This window comes from Cyrtonyx montezumae, unplaced genomic scaffold, assembly GCF_038088225.1.
Source record: "Cyrtonyx montezumae isolate F1298 unplaced genomic scaffold, pur_monq_1.0 scaffold_1, whole genome shotgun sequence".
NCBI classification, from domain to species: Eukaryota; Metazoa; Chordata; class Aves; order Galliformes; family Odontophoridae; genus Cyrtonyx; species Cyrtonyx montezumae.
Genome location: NW_027071825.1, coordinates 9,101,153 through 9,126,063, shown reverse-complemented (window position 1 = coordinate 9,126,063; position 24,911 = coordinate 9,101,153). Strand labels below are relative to the sequence as shown.

Below are 24,911 nucleotides of genomic sequence, written 5' to 3'. Positions count from 1 at the left end.
ATAAACGTGACGGGCACCGGCAGCCCTGGCCGCTCCCTGCCAATGCCGACTCGTTACTGAAATGGCTGAGCAGCTGTTACTTATCAGTCTGATGGGGAGAAGCAAACTGAGGGGCTGCTTTCCAAGGGCCCCTTATTTTATTTTTTTATTTTGTTTAATTTAAAGAGGATGTAGCCAATTGCGGTGCGCGCTGTTAAGTTTTAATAAACCTTAATGATATGCAACAAAATCATAAATTTCCGGCGCTACGGGTTAGTAAGGCGCACCTTCTCCTGCCCACAAAGCCTGCAGCTCTGGGGACTCTGCGGTTCTAGGGCTGCTGCAGAGAGGTGGCACTCCCGAAGGCAGAATGGCTTTCAGGTTGTGCTGGGGGCAAGCAAGCTGCCCTGGAGCTAGATGGAGAGGGGAAAATCTGGTGGCTAAGCAATTTGAGTGCTGCCTTGTGCTGCTGCCTCCATTTTGGGGGGCTTTAGGGGCATTTCTGGAGCACAGAGCTCCGTGCATCATGATGGTGGAAGAGAAGGAGGAAAGGGATTCCTCCAGGCTGGAGCTGGGATAGGAGAGAGCTGAAAAGTCACCCAAGTACTGTCCATCCACACACCTGAGGTGTGCCTCACCAGGCTGCAGGAATGCTTTCGCTGTCCCCAGTGCACAGGGACAGCCCTTCTCATGGGCAGCACCAGCACAGTGGGCACCACCCGGCTGAGCCCCGCGCGGCTCGGCCAGGCTCTCTGAATGCAAATTTCATTTCTGAGCCACTGGCGCTGTTTCAAGAGCCAGCAGCCTCCGAGCCCTTCTCGGTGTTACATATGTAACAGCCTCATTGAACTTGACATGTCAAATTCAGGCCATTTGTGCAAAATCTCCCTTTAATAATACCGTTTCATTTCGCTCAAATGAGACTTGAATGCATGTAAAATGGAAAAGGATATTTAAGCGCTAACATTAGGCAGATGTCTTGCCAGAGGCCGATTGAATATATGAGATTTTGAAGTGCTTAACACGTTTTCGGTGCTCCCTCTTAGAATATGTCACCTGGCTTTCCTTTTTCTCCCCCTCCTTCCTTTTGCTCCCCCCTCCCCAACCCCCAATTCTGTAAGTGAAGGGTATAAATTGAAAGAAAACAAAACTACAAGCCTCGGTTTTATGGGGTTTAACTCTTGCAGGGTGAGTCTGTTGGTATTCCTCCTAAGAGGAATTACCTCCTGGCTCACCTTGGGGGAGCACAAGCATAGCACAGCAGGGAAGCGGTGATGGGAAGGATGCTCTGCTCACTGCATCCATGCAATGGGGAGAGCAGAGGTGCTGGTCCCTTGCTGAGTAGCCAAATGCCACCACACTAAAAAATAAGAAATAATGACAGCAATTCTCTCTGCATGCATCACCCCAAATACATGAACACTCATGTGCATGAAGCCTGGATGCAGGTCTTCTTGATTCACATGCACATGTTTCATGCCTCATGCAAGCATCTACAGATGGAGAAGAGATGCAGCTTTGGAGCTATAACTTGGGTTTGGGGTGGGAGGGCCATTGAGAATTCAAAAAGCCTAAAGAAGTCACATTATAAATACTGCAGTTGCTGAGTCAACCGCTGGAAGGTTGAGAAATGTGCCTTTGGGTGCATTCTTTTTTAATGGCATGATGCGCTGTTCTTGAAAAAGCAGTGCTCTTAAAAATGTATTTGGCAGGGGGGACTTTTATTTCCCTGCATGACAGCTAGCGGGTTCCCCCTTGCATGGCCAGCAGCAAAGCTGTGGTTCAGAGCTGTGATTTCCCCTGCTCATTTTTACCACTGGTTAGCTGCTTCTGGCAGATCTCCTTGTCATTACACTAGGACCAGAGGTGACATTCCTGTGCATGCCTCAAGAGCTGCTGGCTCCTCTGGTGACCTTTCTGGTGTGTCTAGATGTAACTTCTCTTCTGATTCCCTTGAAAGAGCCAAAAGTGGGACTATGGGACCCTGGGAAGTGGCCAGGTCAGCCCATTCCACACAAGTGCTCAGCATCTGACATCCCCAAGCACCAGCAGGTGCAACCAATTTCACAGAAGTTACGTGGCCTTTTTGATTAAAGTCACCTTATGCCAACACCTGAGGGACAAGACGCATATGTGACCACATGCCAGCAGCTTTCAGTGTTCCTTCTGGGCAGGTGGGATGCACATGACCAGTTCTTACACCTGGGTCTGACCCTTCTCCTGCACAAGGAAATCTGTGCTTAAGTTCTGCTGCTCCTGATGCACTGCGCACTTCCCCGAGTGGCACAGGGAGGAATGAGCAGCCATGCTGCCAGGCCCTGCAGGATGAATAGAGAGCATAAAACCCAAATTAGCTCTGTTGTCATGTGTCACAGTGGGGTCATGGCTCTCACCCCAGGTCTCCTCGATTTATGCTGGGGACTTGAACCTGACAGCCAGGTATCTCGCTCAGTGAGCACTGCAGATCCACCAGCGTCTGAATGGGGAAGATCAGAGGCGCTTTGTGTTGAGAGGGACTTCTTTCCCAAAGCCCCATTAAAGTGCATACTGCACCCTTCCTTACATACAGCAGTTACGTGGGAGCACCGAGCCAATCGAGATGGCACCCATGGAAAAGCACACTGAGCACACGGGCACTTCCACTCCTCAACTTCTGCTCTTCTTCCTGCTTTTCCCCTCTTCTTTCTCCACCTCCTCCTTCTCCTTTCCCTTCTGTTCCCCCTCTGCGTCCCCCTCCCTCTCTCCCCACCCCCCGGTATCAAGGCGACATCTCCAAGCCAAGTACTTTTAATTTCGCCCGTGGCCCTTGCTGACACGGTGGATATGCACAGCAAGTTAAATTCCCGCCTGATCAATAAAGCAGAAGCAGTGTGTCCGACTGGTCGATATTTTTTTATCTGTCTTCAGCCCAGTCCTGCTGATGACAGCCCCCTGCGCTTCAGCAAAGGCACTCAAGGGCATCGGGCTTTGGCAACACAGCTCTTTTTTTTTTTTTTTTTATTTAAATTAAAAAACGTAGATGCCGACCAAAGAAGAAAAAAAAAGTTCACAGAGTTTGGCCTTTCCTTAATAACGTTTTATGATTTATCTTAACTTTTAATTGAAAAAAATTTGCGAATTAATTGATTTCTGGGACTTGCCAATTAACATTGTAATTGGGTGCATGATAAATTTCGAGGGAGTGTCATTTTTCTCCCTCTCCCCCTTGTCACCCAGGAGGGAATCGCCAGGGCAGCGCTTCCTCCCCGTGCACCCCCCTTTCCCCCATCGCTGCCCTCCTCCCCCTGTGCTCCTGTATCTTAAAGAAGGAACAAGAAAGCTAATAAAGTCATGTTATTAGAGTCTTGCCAGAGGTGACCCCTGGAGGCATAAATCCATGCTTGGAGATGCTGGGGACAGGTGCTATTAAGTGCCTGGCCATACTTTGTGTAGCGGGATGGTGCCTCTGGGCTCCTTATCCCCCAGAAAACCACACTGCTGGGATAAGGTCGGTCCATCCAGCATGGAAGGTTTGCCTCATCCCCTTGCAGAGCACCCCGTGCTGCCCAGCTGAGCTGCTCCATGTCAGAGCACGGTTCAGGGGTCTGGTGGCCAAATTTGGGATATAAGCACATCTGTTGATGCCTAGAAGTAACAGCTGGTGGGTGACACTTGGACAGGACACAGGACCAACTGCATGCTCCACAGTCCTGTTGTGTCATGAGGCACTTTGTCACCCACCAAATACCCTTATAAACACCACCTAAAGTCTACATGCTTGCATGGGGATTTGTCATGCTATTCACCCACCCCATGGCTCTCCTACCTTCCCCACCCTGTGTGTACAGGGGAAGGATGCCTACACAGACCCATCTGTTCTGTACCAGATAGGCTTGGAGCATCCTGGGTCCACACCTGCCACTGTCACTGGAGGGGAACCATGGGAAAAAGGAGGGAATTTATGAGGAGAGAAGGCTGTTTATTAACTTGTGAATGTGGTGCTGTTGATGCAGTGGATTTATCCTCTTTCTCCTCCCTCTGATTTGTGTCTCTGCCCCTTGCTGTGGCAGGCTGATCACAGGCAGGAGGGGAGGGTGCCTTGTCCTCGTCCTGCCTTGGGTGCCCCGTCCCAGCGCATCCCCTAAGGATGCAGAGCAGCCCCATGACCTGGTGTTTCCATGAGTTTGCAGGTGGGTGAGAAACTTGTGGGCCGCACATCTCCTCATCCAGGCAGAACCTGTAAGGTACTCTGGGTGCAGGCTGGCAGCACACAGAGCCTGTGTCCTAACGCCAGGGTCTGTGGGTGCAGTGGGGTGCAGCACTGGACAGGAGGCCCAGCACGGGGGGGTATACACAGAAACCAGAGGTGAGATATAAATCCTCAGCTCGTGATTTTCCCTTGAGCAATGCATGCCTTGCCTTCTGCAGAGCCTCTTCTGAACTGCCATGTGAGCTGGGAATAATTAAACGCTCATTACAGCCGTGGTAGCAAAGAGCCCCCCGGATCAATCTCGCACATGACCTTTCCCTCCAACTTCCCTCTTTCCAGCCACCTCCTTTTCAAATAGTGAAATATTTCTCCATCCCACCCTCACCTCACACCTCCGCAACACCCCTTTGCCACCCAGAACCTGCCAAACCCCACGAGCAGGGGCAGGGCAGGCAGAAGGGTATCATGTGCTGGGTCCCTTGCTCAGGGCAATTCGTGCTCCTGTTGCATTCCTGCTGCAGTGTCACCTTCCAGCTGGGCACTGCGGCTCACAGATATTGACTGGGAGAGCAGTTGGAGAGCACAGATGGAACTGAGGTGCAGCAGGCTCCTGGGCCCCACTCCAGGGCTGTGGTTGTTCTTTCCATCACTGTGACCCTTTTACCATTGGATGCAGGGGATGTTTAAATCAGCGTTTGGAGCAGGTTAAACATCCCGGCGTGCTCCCCCTGACAGCACAGATCACGTGCGGTGGCTCTGGGGAGCTGTCACCTGTGGCTGGGCGAGGGTTAGGCCTCATGTAGTTTAAAAATATATATATAATCAAACCCTCATTTCCTTATTTAGGCTTCAAGTGACACTTCCACTTATTTAAACTGGCGTCCACAAAAATCCAATTCCCTCTCTGCCCGGCTGCTGCTGATTCCCTGCCGGCGTCTGCTCCACGCGGCTCTGCTGCTGCTGCTCCGTCCTGAGGCTGGGAGCCCGAGCCACTGGAAATAAATTGTGTCCATTGGATTGTTTGTACAGAAATACATCAGCTGGCCACGGCGTGCTCCTGGCTTTGTGGGATGCCACAGGGGAGCTGGTCACACTCTGGCTTAAGGCTGTCATATCCTGAGGGCTGGTGAGAGTGTTTTGGGGATGAGAAGCAGGGATGGGAAATAGCAGGTGCACGCCAGCCTCTAGGCAGTGTTGTAAGCATCCCTGCAAAGTCACTGAGCATCTGCACACGTGGGATCACAGAGTCATAGGATTGTTAAGGTTGGAAAAGGCCTCTCTAAGAGCATCCTGTCCAACCCCGTCCCCCCTGCCCACTGACTGTGTCCCTCAGTGCCATATCTCCACATTCCTTGAACACCTCCAGGGATGGTGACCCCACCACTCCCTGGGCCACCTGTGCCAAGGCATCACTGCTCTTTCGAAGAAGCATTTCCTCATATGCAGGAACACACAGCCAGGACTGGGGCTCCCAGCTGGAGATGCAAAGCCATCGGGGCAGAGCCAGGATGCCCAAAGTACTGCCTCTTCCCAGGATCTTTCCTTTCTTATTTGGTAGTTTGGGGGGGTGGGGGTCCCTAAAATGGAAAGAAGTTGTTTTGCTGTAATGAACTAGATAAACAATTCCCCAAATAGATTAAAACTAACTGTAACTTATAAAAGCGGGTAGTAATTATATTTTATTAGCTAGCAAAACACCATTTTTTTATTTTGTAGGATAATTCTGTGTAAATCACCTTAATTAGAAGTGTCAGACGAGCCTGTGAATATCGTACTTAGTAACTAATTTCCTATGTACAGGTTATAATTTAAAACACATGGATCACTCGCTGAGTGGAAATATGCTAGCCATGAAATAATGTGGGGAGTGTTGGGGTTATTACTATGTAAATGTGTAATCATTTCAGACCACTGCAGCCTGGCTGGGTGATTAAAGAGAATCCCGAGGTCTCCAAAGATTGTGCTCTCTGCGAGAGCCTAGAGCAAAAAACTTTAAAAGGCACCGAAAAGTGTTTGAACTTTAAAGGTCTTGATTTCCCTTTTACCATTTTTAATTTGTCTCCAGTGTTTATGGACGGGAAGGTTTCTCTTTGCTGATGGCCCTTCCATTCGCAGCCCCTTCCTGGCACAACTGCTGTAGAGCAGATCTAATGCAACGTGGTTGTCAGTGGTCCCTCCCAGTGAAGAACAATCCACACGGAGCCCTTCTCCCTGGTCCCAGTGGCAGCTCGTTGGCTGACCGAAGAAACTCTCTTCCTGGGAGTTCCGCTTTTCTGGCGCTACTGCCATTGCTGGAAGGAATTAATGAGGTTCTTCCTCTCGCCCTCGGAAAGGAATAATTTTAAACACCTTTAACAAGAAAATGGAGGAAATGAGTTGTTGTTGGTTTGTTTCTTTCAACCTGGGCTTTGGTTTATAAAAGAAAAAAAAAAGCATTGTTTCACACTTTGAGCAATTCCAAAAGTGAAGGCACTGTGGGAGGTGAGGAATTTTAAGCTCAATTTTGGCCATCGTCAAGGCAGAACAAGTTCTATCTGGCATGGAGGCAAGAGGGAACTGAAGATGGCATTTATGTCTCAATAGATGTCCCAGTTGCTCATGATGGGAACAGAGAAAGGAGAGGGCCGCAGGGCTGGGGTACCAGGGATGGTGAAGCTGTGGGATGGGGCACAGTGGCATCAGCAGTGCTCTGTAGCAGCAGCCACACAGGATGGTAGCTATGGCATCCCCAAAACACACAGCCTTCGTTCATATTGAGCATCACACTCTGGGTATACTCATGCTAAAGCAGCACCTCACTGACCCCAGGGCTCTGCCATCTGGGGTGACCCAGCGGAGAGAGATCACTGTGGGTGTCACCACTGTGGGGCGGTGGCACTGGTAGAGGAGGGGACTGTAGCCCCGGGAGAAAACACCTTCCTCCATCCCTTCTCATTTCATAACACCCAGCCATCTGCCAAATCAAGGCAGATTAAAGCCAGCCAAATTCAATTTCTCCCCGCTGCCACTGCAGCTCGGCATCTGGGGCTAAAGTGTCCCCGACAAAGCGAACATGACAGGCACATTGCTTTTTTGTCACATCTAGTACCATGTTGATCTTCTAAAAGTCTCATAAAAATTTATTGATGTCTCCCATATTGCTGTGATTGAGAAGAAAGGAGCGTGTGTGTGCGGCACGGCGCGCGCACGGGGGGGGGGGCACGTGCGTGTATTAATGCTCCTGAAGTAGATCTGATTTGATATGTCTTGTTCTATTGTCAGCATCTGTTTAGCGAGGCTTTTTAATACTTTCTGGCTGCCGATCACTCATCCTTAGCCTGGGATGCGGGCTTGCATACAAATTTTGTTATTAAACACAATTCCATCCCTCCCCTTCCCAGCCCCCCCGCCCACCCATCCATCCATCACCTCCCCAGGCTCAGGGCATCCAGCCCGCACCATGAGTACCGGCACTGGGGCTGGCAGCATATTTCAAGCTCTTTTTTGCCTGCTGCAGGTGCTTTGCATTGACAAATCGAATCACGGGGAAATCATTTATTTCCTAATGCTGTTTGCAGCATGTTAGCAGGAGAATTTACATGAGAGAGATTACTTTAATAACCAAAAAATTACAGCGCGGGCCTCCCCGCCATGTCGGCTTTGATATGTAATTGTTTCAAGTTTAACCTGTCTGGAAGGGGGAAGGTGTTATTAAATCTGCAGCATCTCCCGCTGGCGAGGGCAGGAAAGGAGGAGTGCCACAACAGGAACCTCCTTCCCTGCTAAACGGGGGAGCAGGCTGGCTTCACAAATCACTCCAGCCTGCGGCAGCAGTGGCAGCAGCGGGGATCTTCGTTCCCTTGCTCTTTACGGTGATTTATATTCCTTCTGCTTCCCATCCTCCCATTTTATTGTGCCCAGCCCCATGCAGGGCTCACCACCCTCTCTGTGGCTGTCATCCCACTGCCCCAGCAGGCACCCTGCTATTTTTTCCCCAGGGTGGAAGAGCTCTTTGCTGTTGGAGCTCCCTTCCAAGAGCTCCCCACTCTGCCCACTGCAGTGCTTTCATGGCTCTGACCATGTTTTCTTCTCTCTTGGCAGTAAGAACTCCATCCTGAAGGATGCCATGGCAGCAGGCACCCCCAAGGTAAGTGAGTACCTCTCGAAATGTTTTTCCCTGGAGTGATGCTCTTTATTTCCCATCACCTTCCCATCAAGTTCCACTCTTTGCTCCCTGGGGAGGAGACCATCCCAGGAGTCAAGCCAGCACAGGGGATGCTGTTCCTGTTTCTCATCCCCACCGCATCCTGTGCAGCTGAGGGACGCTGGAGTTGAAGGACCCAGCAGGCTCCAGGACTCCAGATTGTGTCTAATGACAGCTAATGAGAGCTGATCACACGCATACTGAGCTCAGACTGTGAAATCATGCACGGGAGCTATGGGGCCAGAGCCATATGCCAGCTCTGGAAGAGGGGAGCAGGGCCACCTCTAGGGGACCAAAGCTCACCCAAATCACTAAAAGACCCTTTCTCAGCTGGATTCCCCTTCCAGTACCCCCCTCCCATCCCCTCGGTTCAGCAATCCCTGCCAGGATTGAAATGCATCATAGCATCACTGTAAAGGGCATCATCTGTTAATTAGCTGCCCTTAAGATGATGCTGCAGCAGGAAAATGCTGGGCAGGCAAATAGCTGGCAAGGAGCTTCAGACCCTGCTTACCTATTTTTTTTTCTGGGTGCTTTGGGTAATATTTGAAGCAGCTGGAATGCAGTGTGAGGGCCAGTGCCTTGCCAAGGACATAGGTACCCTGCTGACCCCCTAGGCCAGGGGCTGGGAGCCAGCTTTCCCCTGGGATACCTCCAAAGGAAACTCAAACCCAAAGGGAAAATAAAGACACACAGGGAAACCACAGGGAATGTGGCTGCCTTTGGGCATCCTGAAGGAGCTGAGTAGCACCTGCAAAATAATGCCTGTTCAGGAGCAGGACAGGAGGGAAGACAGATGAGCTGTTTGGAGGGACACGCTATGTGAGTGACAGCCAGCAGATAAAGCAGAAGGTCCATCTCTCGGCAGGGCTGGGCTTTTGAAGTTTCCATTGACAAAGAATCCCATTTGCCTTGAGCGAGGGGATTAAACTGGGACTGGAGAGTCGTTCTATGTAAAGGAGATCAATCGTCCCCTGTCACCACATGGATCTTTTCCCTTTGCCCGTCACGTCTGGGCCTAAGAACATTAACTTCAAGAAGCCACAAGAGCAGGGAGGGAGAGGGTGAAATCGGGAAATCTTTCATTCCCTTCTCAGAGAGCTTGAAAGCCTCTCAGCCCAAGAGGATTCATTATTTCTAGGTGGTTTTTGCTGGGAGACAAGTCCTGTGTGGCACAGGCAGGTGGTGTGCTGACCACCAGGTGAGCTCAGTGTTAAAGTCCCCTTTGTCACCGCACAAGGCTCAGGTGACAAGGTGTGAGCCAAGGCTGCTCCTTCCCTTGTGCTCACTGAGCCACTGGGATGCAAAATCCCTCTTAGAAAGCCCACCCCTTCCCCACAGTTACCCCAGCAAACGTCTGTCTCTGCTGGCAGCAGTAAGCACACGTCCCTCGCTCCCTGCTCTCCTGCCCCTCAAGAGCTGTCACTCACTGCACTGGGTCAATTTTCATGGCAATATGTCAAAGAAAATCCAATCACTCAACATGGGATGCGATGAATGCAGGATTATTGTATCAAGTTCTTCTATTATCGGGGCCGACTGGAGCACTGACGGCCAAACAAGGACTGTGAGGTGGGGACCGCAGTCAATGCATCTGCCCATGCAGCTCCAAAATAATGCTCAGCAATAATCATCAGAGCCTTCATCCTGGTGTTGCTGAGAGCCCAGCTAGCTTCCACATGTGTGTCTGAGCTTTGCAGAAGGCAGAGGGGCAAAAAAGGGCTAAAAGCCCATCTGTTTTGCAGCAGGAAAGGTCTTCCCCAGGCACAGGAATTCATGGGGTGTCCTGGCTCCCCCATGGCACTCATCTCTGATGACAATCAGAATGGATGGGAAAAAAAATCTCATTCCCCAGCATGAACAGGGAGTTGTTAGTAATCTTTCATACCATCCTGGGCCCCCATGGGGAAGTCCTACAGGATAGCCACTCAGGAGGGCACATCCTGGAGATGTGTCCCAGCATTCCCATGTTCTCCCAGCAACCTACAAGTGCTTTTTGCCATTATCTGGCTATGACTTCGTGGGTATCGAATCATAGAATTGTTTGAGTTGGAAGGAACCCTCGAAGACCACCTAGTCCAAGTCCTCTGCAATGAACTGAGACACCTACATCTCCATCAGGTGCTCAGAGCCCTGTCCAGCCTGTCCTTGGATGTCTCCAGGGATGGGGCATCCAGGGATGGGGCATATGTCACCAATCCAGCCAACCTGTTCCATCATCTTGGTGGGATGTTCTCTGCCCAGGGAGGTGAGATCTCGCTCCCTAAATTTCAGCAACTTCTTCTTGCCCATACATGACTGCAGATTGCCTTGCCCACCAAAGCCCAGCTCATGTGCAAGCTCCCACCACCAGCAAACACCCCAGGTGCTCCTGGACCTCCACCGTGATCCCCCACCCACTCTGCAGTTTTACAACTTGGCTGAGCTGTTTGAAAGAGAATTACAGCGCCTGGAGGGAAATTTGACCACTAAAGCCCTCCAAGGAGAAAGAGCTTTGAAACAAGCAAGATTTGGAGCCTGAAACCTTGACAGAACGGCTGTGCTAAGCCCTTGCCAGCTGCCTAGCTGGAGATGAAATTTCTAGCACGATCATTTAACTTCTCCATATCATGTCTGGTGGTAGGGGCAGGGGCCAGTGTTGGGACCCCAGGGCTTTGACTCCTTCTCTTGTGTCAGGAGCTCGCTGCAGGGGCTTGGGAACGTCACGCTCCTCCCTACACAACACCAATTTACGAGGAAGGATTAAAAAGCCAAATCTGAATGCTGTGGCAAGGCTGCAGCCAAGGTGGGGACATGGGAACGGCCCGCAGATCTGTGAAGGAGGGGAAATTACCTTGGGTGCGTGCCGGCTGCCAGCTCCGGGTGATGAATACCAGAGCCACTCCAACACAAACCTCCAAGAGTTTATGTGCCATAACACAAATCAGCCCTGAACAAAGCCACTCGCTCTGCTTGGCCCAAACAGCTGTGCTGCATTGGGCAGGAGAAGCACACACAGATGTAGTCCTGGGGTTGTGTCCCAGCTTCAGACCGCAGCTCGGTCCCCTCCATCCTGGGTGTACCCATTGGTGGTTCACTGTGAAGGGGTCTCCTACCCTGCACAGCCACAACACTGCTGAAATAAACCAGCAGCTTCCTGCTGACACCATTATTTTTGCTCACTATTCACCCTTCCTATGTCGAAGCTTTCCATCCCCAGCTCCATCCCACACAGTTAAAAGCCACCACATAATTTTACCTCTCACTTCCCCAGCAGCAAATGTGGACCCTCCAAAAGCTTCTAGGAAAGTCAGCTTTAATAGTAGCATCTTTTTGTCAGGAATCCTCCAGCAGCAGCATAACAAATGGCAAGAAGAGTGAAGGGGGAAAATCACAGCCAGGCCTGGTATCACTCATTGCTTTCGGGTTACAGTTCCCAAGTGATAACAGCTATTAGCAACACTTTGACGGCTTCCCTACCGTGGAGGGGAGGGCAGGAGACAGAAAACATGTCAAGCCATCACCTCCATGTTAAGTGATAAGTACCTATTTAGGCGGCAGAGTTAAAGCTGAATGCATCAAGCAGGGAACACTTTGTGCCAAAATAAAAAATAGAAAAAAATAGAAAAAAATCAAATAAAAAAAAGGTTATAGATACATAAAAAGCAGGGTAGGGTATTTGTTCTGCTGACAGCAGCGGTGATGGATTGTTTAAGAAAAATAGACTCCCTGTGTTTTTCCAGGGCTGTCAGAAAGCCGGAGCCCAGCACTTTAATACCCATGAATGACCAGACTTGAGAGGGAGTGGGATGTCAACTGGGGTGGGTGCAGCTTCCATTCTCCCCATCCCACCCCACCCCCACCCTGAGTGATGGAGGTAATGCCATGCACCTTTGGTTGGTGCCCACCCTGCCCAGCACTAAACAAGGAGGACGAGAGCGGCACAGCAAGGAGCAAGCACAAGGCTTGAACAAGATTGATGGCCTCGTTGCCATTAAGAAAAAAATTAGCCGGTGGCGGCTATCATATTAAAGGGTGAAGAAGCCGTGAATTATTTTCTTAAAGATCTTATCACTTACAATGATAATTTTACCTTCCAAAAGGCCACTTTTAATGAGGCGAGCCAGGCAAAAAGTCATGATTTAATGCTAGATTTTTTTTTTCCAAACACATTTTACTGCTTTTTTGTCCATGTTTAAAAAGCGCCAGTGACCTTTTTTTATTTAGCTTGCCCCAGGTGTAATGCTCAGGCTGATCCTCTCAGGGTTTATAACCTCCGCAGAGAGTGCCTTTACCCAATGGAAAGATGATTTAAAGGGGAGGGAGAAATATGAGGCTGCACGGCTGCTCGCACATGCGTCCTCCATGCGGGGAGCTGTGGTTTGCCAGGGAAGGGGCATCAAAAGATGAGGATGCTCTCTCCCAGGAGCTCCAACCCTACGTTGGCACCAAAGGCAGAGAGCAGCCCCGGTTTTGGGGTGGAAAGATGGAAGAGAGCTGGGAGGAAAATGCAAAGCTGCCTTCAGCTCTACAGCTGCCTTCCCAGATGGTGGAGGTGGGATGGAGCAGGGTCCTATCCCTACCCCTACCCCATTCAGCGGTACCAGTTTGGCCACAGCTACTGGGAAACAGCCCCATTGCAACAGTCCTGGGGGGAAAGAGGCCAAAATCAGGAGGACAGAGAGGCTGATCGACTGCATTAGTGGACTAGACGCCTTTTAAGAGTCCCTTCCAACTTGAACAATTCTATGAAGTCACCTTTCCCTCCAGCACTTTTCCCAGTGCCACAGCTCTTGGGACTGCCCCCCCTCCACCTCACGCTGTCCCAGTGGCATGGGCTGAAATGCAGAGTGTGCCACGTCGTCGCTGGGAAACAAGAAACACAAATGAAGTCAAGCTTCCTAACAGCAAAGGGGAAGTGTGACTTGGCATCGCTAACGCCGTGTTTAACATGCCGGCGAGGTATTTAGAATTGAAGTGCTTGCACACAATTTAAAAATAGACAGTTTATTAATCTAAACTGCAAGTGTATGTAGAAGAGGCCCCGAGATTGACATCTTTGGGATTAGTTTAGCCCTGCGTTTTTCCAGAGGTCATCGCCATGGTGCTCAGGAGGTTTGTGGAATAAATGGGGCCGGCGTTCTTCCTGGGACCACACGCTAAAAACTAATACATAACGTTTAATTTACTGTCTCCATAGCTAGCCCAACCATTTTTCACATAATAATATTGGATTAGAGCTACCAGGAGGCTGAGGGGGGAGCGGGAGGTGGGGAGGATATGTCTGTCTGTCGCCAAGGAATGGGGAGATGGGTGCTTTTTCCCCTTCTCTAGAATACATTGGAAGACAAAATGTATTTAACCCTCCCAGCTCCTGGTGCTTGGTTTATTGGTGGGGAAAGGGCAGCAACACTGCCACAATCAGAATGTTGTTCTGGGGTCCCACTCCATGCCCACACTTCCCTGCTCTCCTCTCCAGGGGGACTGTCAGAGCCCAGGGACTGCATTCTGTTGACCAAATGGATTTGTGTGCTGAGTCATCCCTCTACTTCCTCCTGTCTTTTCAAAAAAATGCACATTTTTTCATGTTTCATTTCAGCCCAGAGGCAAATGTTGCTGGAAAGCTTGCCTTTCTCCAAGGTATTATGCTTTTTAATAACGTTGTCACCACACTTGACCTGTCCAATTCAGATGATATCTACACTTCCCTTCACAAACATACACATCTCCAAGCAGTCATTTATTGTTGGATCTCGCCAGCTGATTCCCAGAAACAAACATCTGGAGAGCTGAGCTTACAGTGTGTATCTTTTACAACGTATTGTGCTACGTTTAACCTAGTTTAGTTAATTTAGATTTTAAATTAGAATTTTAAATTGGATTTCCCCCTCCAATTCTTCCAATAATAAACTTGACTTAACAACTCAGCATACATTTTTTTAAATGCTGTCAAACTCCAGCAGCAATTTCTCCTCTCAGGTTCACTGCATGTAGAATTTGGACTTAGCTACTGTTGACTTGAAGTTTACCAGTGATTTCTTAGGTCTCAAATATCACTGATCTTTTTAACCTTCCAAAAGGCCTTTTTTTTTCCTGTGCTACTTATTAAAATAAATAGCATCATTACAGAATGAAGGGTGGCTGTGCTGCTGAGGTGCTGAGAGCTTTAATGCAAAGCTGCTGAGAGATTTAGCACAGATGAGTGCACGCTGGCATTGCTCCATGCCAGCACACCGCTGTGCTGCCATATGGTTTGCGTGGATTCCTGGGGTGGTTTTTTAACCAGGGGACTCTCCTGGATCCCCCTTGGCATCTGCAGGGCAGTGCATGTCTGTTCAGTGCTTTGATACTATACGTGTAAGATGCTCTCCAGTACAGGATGGGCACGCATCAAGCAGCACTCATCGGTATGGCCATTTCATTGCCCACATGTGCTGGGCAACCTCTGTGGTCCAGAGATGCATGCTTGTGCTCGCTCTGCAAACAGCTCATCTGTCAGATGAGGCAGGGGATGGCTGATAGGAGATAAAGCAAATTAGAGGGGGTTATCATCAGCTGAATCGCTTTAAATTGCACCTCCAGACTCAACCCGGCCATCCTCTTTGGGCTATGCTTCTAAAACTGGCAGTGGATGTTGCAAAGAGCATCAGCTCAACCTTGCTGTTCAGCCAGCAGATCTTCCAATGGTATCACTCATTCCTGTCCAAAGGACAGTTGTCCCTTTGTTGCCTGATGTCTTTGCACTGGGCTGGAGCAGGCCACAGCCCCAATAGCCCGTCCCCTGTCAGGGCTGGAGATACACTCCACGTGAAGCACAAGGCCAGGCCCACATCACTCCCCGTGCCTTTGAGGGCAGCTCTGTGAGAGGCAGAACGTTGGGCAATGCTCACAGCATGAATTTCTCCTTTCTCTCGCAGTCAATTTTGTTGTCGGCCTCAATCAAGCGGGAAGGAGATTCTCCGACAGCATCACCCCACTCCTCAGATGACATCCATCACTCAGACAGATACCAGGTAAGCAGGCAGGCACCATCCTTGCTCTCCACTGTAGCTGGGAGCCAGCTTGCCCCAGCGCCCACAGCACTCCATCAGCTCCTTGTGCCCCAAGCCTATAGAGCACCTTGTCCCTCACATGGCCACACAGGCATGCTTTTGTCTGCAGAGTCCTCCCAGTGCTGGCTTTCAATCACAGCTTTAAATCTTTGTCGAGGCTTCTGCTCATCATCTCTGCTGTTGCCACAGCTGTGTTTGTCATTACTTACTTTGTGCCTCTGTGAAACTTTCAGATAAGTGTTTTTTGGAAATGGCGGATGATGTCAGCCTGCAGCAGGCCAAAACTCTCCATTTCACTGGTGTACTGCTGCCCAGCAAACTGACTTGTGATTCCCACCCAAATTTTGGCAGAACCATGCCACCAAGTTTTATAACCCTGTAGGTTATAAAAAAAAAAAATATATATATATATATATATATATATATATATATGCCATTGTCTGCTCAGAGAAGTAGCAGGTCCCTGAGTAAAAGCTCAGAGACACAGCAAGAAAGGAAGAAGAAGGCAGCAGCTAGGCTGCAGCTCAGCTTGTTGGTTATCTGTCTGCGGTTTGGGGGGAGGGTGGCACACTTTTGCTCAAGACACATCCACATTGTTTGGTTGCAAGCCTGTGCTCAGCCACTGCCTTCAAGAAAGCTCTGAAAGGCAACCGAAAAAATAACTGCAGTACAGAGCCAAGCATGCCTTTACCTACCATGGGGAGAGGCTGGATGGGCTATGGCTGTACCAGTCAGGCATAAATCCACGACTCTGTGTGCCATCCTATCCCTATATCCTGTCCTATATCCATGGCCCAGTGTCTCTCACAGTGACAAACTGTGCCCAAGGTCAGGCCATTCTGCATCAGCCACTTCACACCTGCCCGGTCTACATTAGGATCAGAAGAAAGAGAGCTGATAACCATTCTGTGAGTCTAGCCCAGCAGCGCCAGCTAAAGCATGTGCTCTGGAAGATAGATCCTATTAATAACAGCAAAAACCGTGCATTTATTGCTCATTATTCTGTCCTCTGTCCTACTTATCGGTTATATTACCAAATAAGGGACAGGTCCTCCATTGTTTGCTACATACTCAAAGGTAGCCTTCAGTTCTAATGTTCTGTCATATCACGGTCACTTCACCCTTGTATTAGACCTGGTACAAAGTAAGTGAAGCAAGCCCCACAGAAGATACATAAATGCTTAATTCAGGTAATTCTGCTCTCTTCCCTGCCTGCTTATTAAGGCAAATGAATGTTGTTTCCAAAAGGGCGTGGAAAAGACTTTTGCAATGACCCCCTTTGTTCAGGAGCACCCCTCCCTTCCCATCTCTCCAGATTTCAGTCCCTGTGAACTTGGCGGTCCCTTGCAGTCCTCTGTACCTATAAATTTTTATTATGTCATACTTGAGGACAAATATTCTCAGCAAAAGCCCCCTCTATGTGCTGAGTCTAGCTAGTCTCTAATGTGTTTTAAGTTTGTGAGTGTATTTTATGGAGGGTTGCAGCCCTTAATGCAAATGCGTAATGGGAGTTGTAAGTCTGCACTGCAGGGAGAAAAGACCTCTGGGGCCTGATTTTCATTTATGCCTATGCTGGCTGCTTTATGCTCCTCTGGCAATGTAAAGGGACCTCAGAGTGGGTGCTAGGGCTGCGTAAAGCCTCAGCATATCTTTAATAAAGCCACAACATGAATGAGAATTCAGTCCTTCTGGCTTTCCAAGTGAAACATTCAGGAAGCAGAGCAGAAGACTCTCAGAGTGACTTTAAAGGCTGCAAAATTTAGCTTTCCATATGCAGAGGTGTGCTAGCATTATGAATACCCCTCGTGGGGATTTTGTGTTCTAATAGCAAATATACATTGCATTAGTAACATGCTAAGATGGGTATAATTGGAGTATACATTTTCAGAATCCCTATGGCTCAGCTTTCTTAGACCTCATGCTTATTTACCACGGGGACGTTTAGGGGAGAAGATTTGTGAGTGGGAGTGCTGCAGGAATACTGGCTTGCTCAGTGCTTGGGCTGCCTGCATTGCTCTCCGCGCTGAGAAGGAGCTGCAGCAGAGGCAGTGGGGCAACACACAGGGCATAGCTCTCCCTTGCCTGTCCTGTGCCAAGCCTTCTTGACAAAATCTGGTACATGGGCAATGATCAGATGGAGAGACAGACAGTTGCTGCAGTGGCATGGGGCAGTGATGGGCTCTACTCTTAGATACAGTATGTCCTGTCAGCCAGGGCTTTTCTTGCTCTACAACTGAAAATAAAACCAGTTTAGTTAAGATTTAGATACAACTCTTCTTTGTATCCCCAGTGGAAAAATCATCAGTAAGTCACAAATAATTTGGCACCGGTCAAAGATAACATTTCAGGCACGGAGGGGACCACCCTGTGTGGGTCAGCTGAGCCCACAGAATACTTGAGGCCGAGTAACACGTGAAGTAAATATAAATGAAAGCCTAAAATCCTTGTCCAGGAACAGCTTGCCTTCCTCCACCAAAGCCTCAGTGGTGAGCGTGCCTCCGGAAGGACAGCTTAATTAATTAAAAGGGGAAAGCCAAAAATCAGCAGCTTTGATTTGTAAGTCAGAGCCCTATTGGGCAAGGAACCCTTGATTCCAGTGGATGCCAGGCTCTTACTGACCACGTACACAGGGCGCCAATTGCCCCTGGGTTCTGATTGGCCATCTGCGCTTGGGTTCTACTTGCACCCGATCTCTGATTGGCCACGCACTCTGGAGTCCCACTTGCCCCTGTTCTCTAATTGGCCAAACCTCCCCGGCTTCCAGCCGCCGCTGAGCTCTGATTGGCCGGGGTTCGCCGAACCTTGCTGCCGCCTGTCGGTTGCCATGGGAACTTCCTCTCCTCTCCCCGCCGCTTTCCTGGTGAACTTTCACCCGCTCGGCGGCGGGTCACATGACCGGGGCCAACATGGCGGCGGCCGCTGGGGGCTGATCGGCGGTGCCTGCCGGGCCGCGCCGTATCCGCCCGCATCCCGGGCCGCGCGGGGGGAGCCGCCTCGGGGCCGCCGCCTCGTCGCCCCGCCGGCAGCCCGCGGCTATGCAGAGCGGCAGGAGGGGGCCCGGCGGCGGGGGCCGGGAAGAGGTGGGTGCTGGAGTTGGGCCGGGGGGAGGGGCGGGCCCGAGGCCGATGCGTTGTCCCGGTGATGCGCGGGGCGGGGGGACGGGGCCTTGTTTATCAGGTAGGGGCGGGTGTTTACGTCCGGCGGCTGCGAGCTTGGGGCGTTGACACATGTCTGCTCTTGTCTCCCTTCTGCAGACCTTCCTGCGGGTGCGAGCGAACCGGCAGACCCGGCTGAACGGTGAGTGCGGGCCCCGCGCTGCTCCCGCCCGCCGGCTTGCCCTCCTTGCTCCTCCCGGAGCGGCCCCGCCCCAGATTCCGCTGCTGGGGTCCCACAAACGAACCCGCGGCCTCCGTGTGTGCTCAGACGTCTACGGTACAGCCCAGGTCCTGGGGAAACTTTCCGAGCAGCAGTCTGAGCGTGCTGGATCTGACGTCACGTTGTGCTGTGTTTGGGTTGTTTTACTCTCAGTCATGTGGTTGCTGCTGTATTATGGTCGCGTTTCTGGGTGGTGATAACAGCAAGTAGACGAGTACATCTAGTGAAAAGTGCTTTAGTATTTAGGAATCAAATCAGAGGTCACTTTCTTCTAGAGGAAGTCTTTGTGTTTGTAAACCAAACCTTTCTTTTTTCATTTGGGCTTTAGCTGAGACTCTTCTCCGAATTTACACTCTCTTACTGTGTAAATAGTAATGCTGATCGGTCATCTGACTTTGTATGGCCTATATATGACCTAAACTGTAGCACTCAGACACCACGCAGTTGCTCAGGCTGCCAGGAGGCATGTTAATATTGAGCTTCCTGCTGTGGTCATGTAGGACAACGTGGATGATGTCATTCTGATGCAGCTTAGTTAAAAAAAAAAAGCTAACTATCTTAACCAAATAACAAAAAGCTTTAGAGTATACTAATACTGAAATAGTTTGCTTGTGTTTGAAGTACTATGTCTTGTATGGTCTTAAACAAATTGGAAGTTTTATCAAGTTACTGCCCCAGTGTCTTTGATAAGAAATATTGAACCAAATTCAGAGGTGGCTTGGAGGCTTTCAAATATGCACCCTGAGGGCCAGAAGCTCTTGAAGGTCTGTCAAGTCATACAACAAAGAGATGAGTTGCCTTGTATCAATGTCACATAATTGTTGGCATGTGTGCTCACATCTGCACTGCTAGGTGAGCGCAGTGAGCTGCCTGTTTGCAGGCAGTCCCCTTTCCTGACACAACTTCAGATGACTCAAACACAGGTGTTACTCTGCAGTGACTTGTTTTGTGTGACAAAGGTCTCTGGAGTCAGTGATGTCAAACTGTTTCTTTATCATTTTTGGATAGTTCAGTCTAAGCTCACACCTTCTACCTTTTTTTTCTGGCCAATAATTTTGTTTAAAAAAAAAAAAAGAAAGAAAAGTCTGAGCCAGGCTTGTGAGGTTCTTGGCATTGTGGAGTCCTCTAGGATGAATGAAAGCTCTCGGTGACAGCGTGCTCTGCTGAACCAGCTCAGCGGTGCTTTCTGCTTTTGACTTTAGCCTGAATCAGGACTGCAGCACAGTCAGTATACACTAAAGTCTGGGAACTGCTCTTGGGCCCTGCTATGGGATGTTTTTGTGAACTGAAGGGACTTATCATATGACAAGAGGCGGCTAGTTCTGCATAGCATTTGCACTGCTCTTGCTGAACCTTCTATTCTTTTTAGGGGTAATAGTGAGTAAAACTAACAGTCGTAATCCAGGTGAGGGCATTTGATTAATTTAAATAATACACTTATAACTCTGGTTGTTCTGTTGTGCACCTTAGCAGGACTATGTCCAGAATCTGGGGAGCAGAAATTTTAGCTGAAATGCTTTGCTCAAGATGGATTAGAGTTGGTTCCTCCTCACCTCATCTTTTTATGAATCTTGATAATTACTGTTCTCAGAATAGTAATAATAGCAGTAGTGATGCCTGGCTCAGTCCTTTGCAGTTACATGAGTGTCCAGCTGGGTGTCTGGGCAGGGTATTCAGCTGCTGTCAGTACTCACAACCACTGAATTCTGCTTGCTTTCTCATTTGCTCTTCCACTCTTGTTTGTACCAATGTAACTTGTATTCGTAAACTCCACCATGTTACTGTGAAATAGTTAGTTAACCAGTACTGTTCCAGATGGAGAACACTTGAGCACTTGGGGAAGAAAAACTTATTTATCTACATCTTGTGTTTTAATGAGCTTTTTGTCAATCACATGATTTTATACCTTGCTCTGTGAGAATGATTTCCTTTTCACTGTCAGTTTGCATGGACAAAAAACGTGTAGGACTTGTCCAAGACATCTGGCTTTCTGTTTAACGTTCGTATTGACGCATAGCATATAGAAAATGCAAAGTTCTGTTAACAGAAACAAGTGAAATAGGCTTTTCTTTATATTCTAAAGGTACTTCTCAGTATTGGTGTTACTTATTCGTCTTGTTGTCTCTGTAAGGTTTCTTACCAGCTGAGCTTCAGGATCACTTTGGAAACTCCCTGCATAAAATGGGACCTGCAGTGTTTGCTGTTCTCCCACACAGTCTCTGACTCAGATCTCAGCTGCCCTGGCTTTTTGTGCCTGAGTGGGCTGTCAGATCTCCCAGATGTGTTTCATCCCACTGTGGTCACTTGAGACAGAGCAAGAGCTAATGAAAGAGAAGGTAGAGAAAGGGATATCTTCTATGAGCCACCGTTGGCCTGGATGCATTATGAATATGACCTTACGTGGTTCACATAAACTGAATTCTGATTCTGTAAGTCAAACCTTTAACTTACCTTGAACTGTACGTAAGGTAAATGCATTTGTAAGCTCTGGAGCAGCAGATTAACTTTCTGTCTGTAAGATGCTTGGTCAAGTGTTTGTATCTGAAGTTCTCTGTCAGCCTCAGTGAGTTAATCCAGCACCTTTTACGTGTGCTAAACTCACTTTGCAGGGGTTGTGTCCTTGTGAACCCAGGTGTATGAGGTGCTGATTCCTGATGAACTTATGTGATAAAGAAGGCATTTTGTTCTGTTGCCTTTTTTTCCAGTTCTGCTGAAAACTTGAAGCCATTTCTGTAAATTGATGCTGAAGAAATTTAACACTGCAGGTCTGCTTAGAGGCACAAAGTTATGCATTAGTGTATTGGAGCATGGATTCAGCAGGTTAAGTGTGTGCCACCCTTGGAAAATAGTGTCAGATGGAAGGTTGCTGAAAATTAATGTGTCATTGAGACCCTTCTGTGAATTTGGCCCTTAATGTTCTCTCTCAGGCAGATGAGCAGCAAATTGTACATAAGGTCTGAAACAGATTTATTCTTGACCATCTGTTTTCCTGCTTTAGCTTGTTCTTGAGGTGGCTTTTTATACTCTGCCAATGCAGCCTTTGTTCCCTTGGATCAGATGCTCTTGGACAAATTGATCAGCCTCAGAAGCTGTTTGTGATGAGTCCAACAAAGTGTAAACACTCCTCAAGACTCTTGTAGTAGATTTGTAGAGAGCAGGTGCTACCTCTTGTGCTTGAATATCTGATTCACATTTAGGGGTATTTGCACAGTTGACATTCTCAGTAAAGCTGCAGAATAGGTTCTTAGAAAGATCCCTTTGCAACTGCTGGGGAAGGCAGAGAAACCAGTTCCTGCATGGGTGCTGACACTGAGCCTGCCTCTCTGTGTGGAGAAGATCACACGTGGTTTGTTGCTGCACTCAATGTACCACCAGCACACCACGTCCTCCAGTAGCTGGTGATGGGTGGGGGAGGGACAAAGCTAGATGATTTTCACTGGAAAGGAGACCAAAATGTTTCCATTTAATTTGATTGGCCTGCCATTGCAGGAGCTGCTAATGATGTCTGCATGGGACTCAGGGGACCACTCAAACTGGTGGAGGGAATCATAAGAGATATTGCGAGTAACTTAATCATCTCCTTGGATGCTGCAGGAGAGGTTTGTGTAGTGTCCACTGCTGGATGCACAGTAAGAGCACTCTAGGTGCAATTAGACAGCCCCATCCTGAGGGTGGTTTTCTGTTTACTGGGAAGTGTGGCAGTGAAAACTAAAACCCATTAGCTTTCCTTCCAGGAAATTTTTCTGGGCCAGAGCATAACCTCATCCGTAAGCATTAATTATTCTTAAGCCTAGGTAGGAAGAGCTGTGAGAAAGACACTCAGTCCCTTCCACCTGTGGAGGGTGGCCTGGCTCCCTCTCTGCCCTCCTATGGAAAGGCAGCAGACATTTGGAAGCCTAGACTGCTGCTGCCTGTTTTTTATCTTACTGAATTACAAGAGGAAATCGCTTTTTTTTTTTTTTCCCTTCTCCCAAGCTCCTGCGACAGGAGTGTGGGGGAGAGGGATTAGTGAGCTAATTAGAAATGATCGCATCTATCAACACTAATTAAGAATCCTGTGGTCTCACTTGCGTGTTCTTTTGAGCGGTTCCCCTTCGGGACAGCACCACAATCACCCCCCCTGCCTTTGGGGCCATTCTGTCCCTGCCCTGCTGATTGGAAGTGATGGCAGGGCTGCGTGTCGGGTATGGAAAACGTGGCTCGGGACGGGCTTTCAAGGCTGCAGTAGTCCTTTTGGTTTTCTGCTGTCAGCCAGGGGCACACCGGGCCTCTGTGGGCACCACTAATGACCACAGAATGAAAATGGCAGGGGATTTGGTTTCAACACCTCTTCCGTCCAGTGGCTTTTTTGCTTGTGACACTGGAGCTACGAGGACTGTTGCACCAAGGAGCTTCCTGCTGAGTCCTGACAGAATATTTTAATGTTGCTTCCCTCCATTTCCCTATTTAAAAGCAGGGACGGGTCTCTGTCACCAGGATAAATCAGTATGATCAAGTCTGTTTCTGGCCTGCTCTCCTCTTTGGTGCTGGTTCTGCAGAGCTGGCAATGCAAAGAGGAGCATCTGAAACACAGAGAAAGGAGCTGTGCTAGGGGATGTAAGTCCTCAATAGCCCAGAACTTCAGGAAGCTCTCATGCACTGAATTACAAACCAGTAAGAATGTAGTTAAACTACATTCTTATATATATATTATAAACTACATTCTTATATATATATTATAAACTACATTCTTATATATATATTATAAACTACATTCTTATATATATATTATAAACTACATTCTTATATATATATTATAAACTACATTCTTATATATATATTATAAACTACATTCTTATATATATATTATAAACTACATTCTTATATATATATTATAAACTACATTCTTATATATATATTATAAACTACATTCTTATATACTACCTCTGGCTGTATGTAGGGCTGTGCACGCTTGAAGAAGGGTGGTTAGGGGGCTTCCAGGCAGGGACTAAAACCAGAAGACTTTAGGGGGACAGTGTTTTATTTAGAAGTGGAGTGTAATTCCTTTCGGTGCTCTGAAATCTGAAATAACACTTGGTGATTATTGTTTGCTTTTGTAATGACTGGAAGTCATACAGTTTACTTCTGGAGTAAAAGCTGATAGCGCAGGTAAAATAACTGGTTTAAACAGACAAAATAGAAGGGAAGCTAGCAAAACATCCAACTAGAAATACCAAAATACGGACTGTGAAACTCCAGCACCAGATGAAAGCAGTGTGCATTTACTCAAGAGAGCTGCTATTGTTCAAAGTGCCAGGTCTCTAAAACACTCCTGCTTTGGTTGGAGTAGTCTCTTATTGTAGGAGAATTGTACTTTTAAGAATCCTTTTCATGATGCCAGGAACATGGTTTGTTTTGAATTGGGATCTTTTTGCCAAATCTGCTTGCTTTCAGTGAGGAAAAGCAATGCTAGGGATAATAAGAAGCCTTCCCAATTCTGGAACATCAGTGTATGGGAGGGTGAATATTCCTAATTCTGGGCTGTGGGAAAAGCATACCCAAACCCAGAGATTCTTGTGTCCAGGGAAGCCAACGAGAAAGCCCTGTTTCAAGGCAGTGGTGTTGTGTTCAGCTCCAACTTCATAAATCATGTGGTGTTGTGAATGCACGAATCTGATGCACTGTAAGAGGCAGCTGACCCAAACTTTCCTGTGCCCTGGTGTGGTGCTGGCAGTCCAGCACCTTTCTCATTGTCTCGGGCTGCAGGGAGCTGCTATCTCTCAGGGTTCCAGGAGAAAGGCTTTGAGAGCATGCTGCAGCACTCACCATGTCAGGAATGATTTCTGGCTAATGCAGCGTTTTGGTGGTGTCATCTCTCATTACCACATGGGCTTTCCTTGGGCTTTTCCTTGTCTCTCATTCAGAGTTTTGACCTTCCATATTAATTAAATAGGAACTTTCCTGCAGCCAGTGATTGAGTTATTCAGTAATACCTGCCTAAAGCCATCATAATAAAGGACAGAAGTTCTATTTAATGCAAATGATTTGGTTCCAGATGTTTTGATCACATTAAACGATGGCTCAAATTAACCAGAGATCATATTAGGCAACAGGCTACCTCGGCTGCTTTTTCCAATCAGCATGATTCCTAACATGCTTGCTTCCCAGAGCGTGC

At 48.4% G+C, this 24,911-nt stretch overlaps 1 protein-coding gene across 7 annotated transcripts in view; it reads left to right on the top strand.

The window, feature by feature from the left end:
* The window catches only part of RNF220 (ring finger protein 220), a 153,809-nt gene that overhangs the window by 88,238 nt on the left and 40,660 nt on the right, over window positions 1–24,911 (top strand). For 6 of the 7 annotated variants that reach the window (XM_065740048.1, XM_065740022.1, XM_065740039.1 and 3 more), the window contains 3 exons: window positions 8,249–8,294; window positions 15,248–15,343; window positions 18,637–18,679. In XM_065740048.1, the coding sequence (XP_065596120.1) occupies window positions 8,249–8,294; window positions 15,248–15,343; window positions 18,637–18,679 (185 nt within the window). Of the gene's footprint in view, window positions 1–8,248; window positions 8,295–15,247; window positions 15,344–18,276; window positions 18,463–18,636; window positions 18,680–24,911 lie in introns of those variants that run through there. The other variant, XM_065740077.1, reaches the window with a different exon arrangement.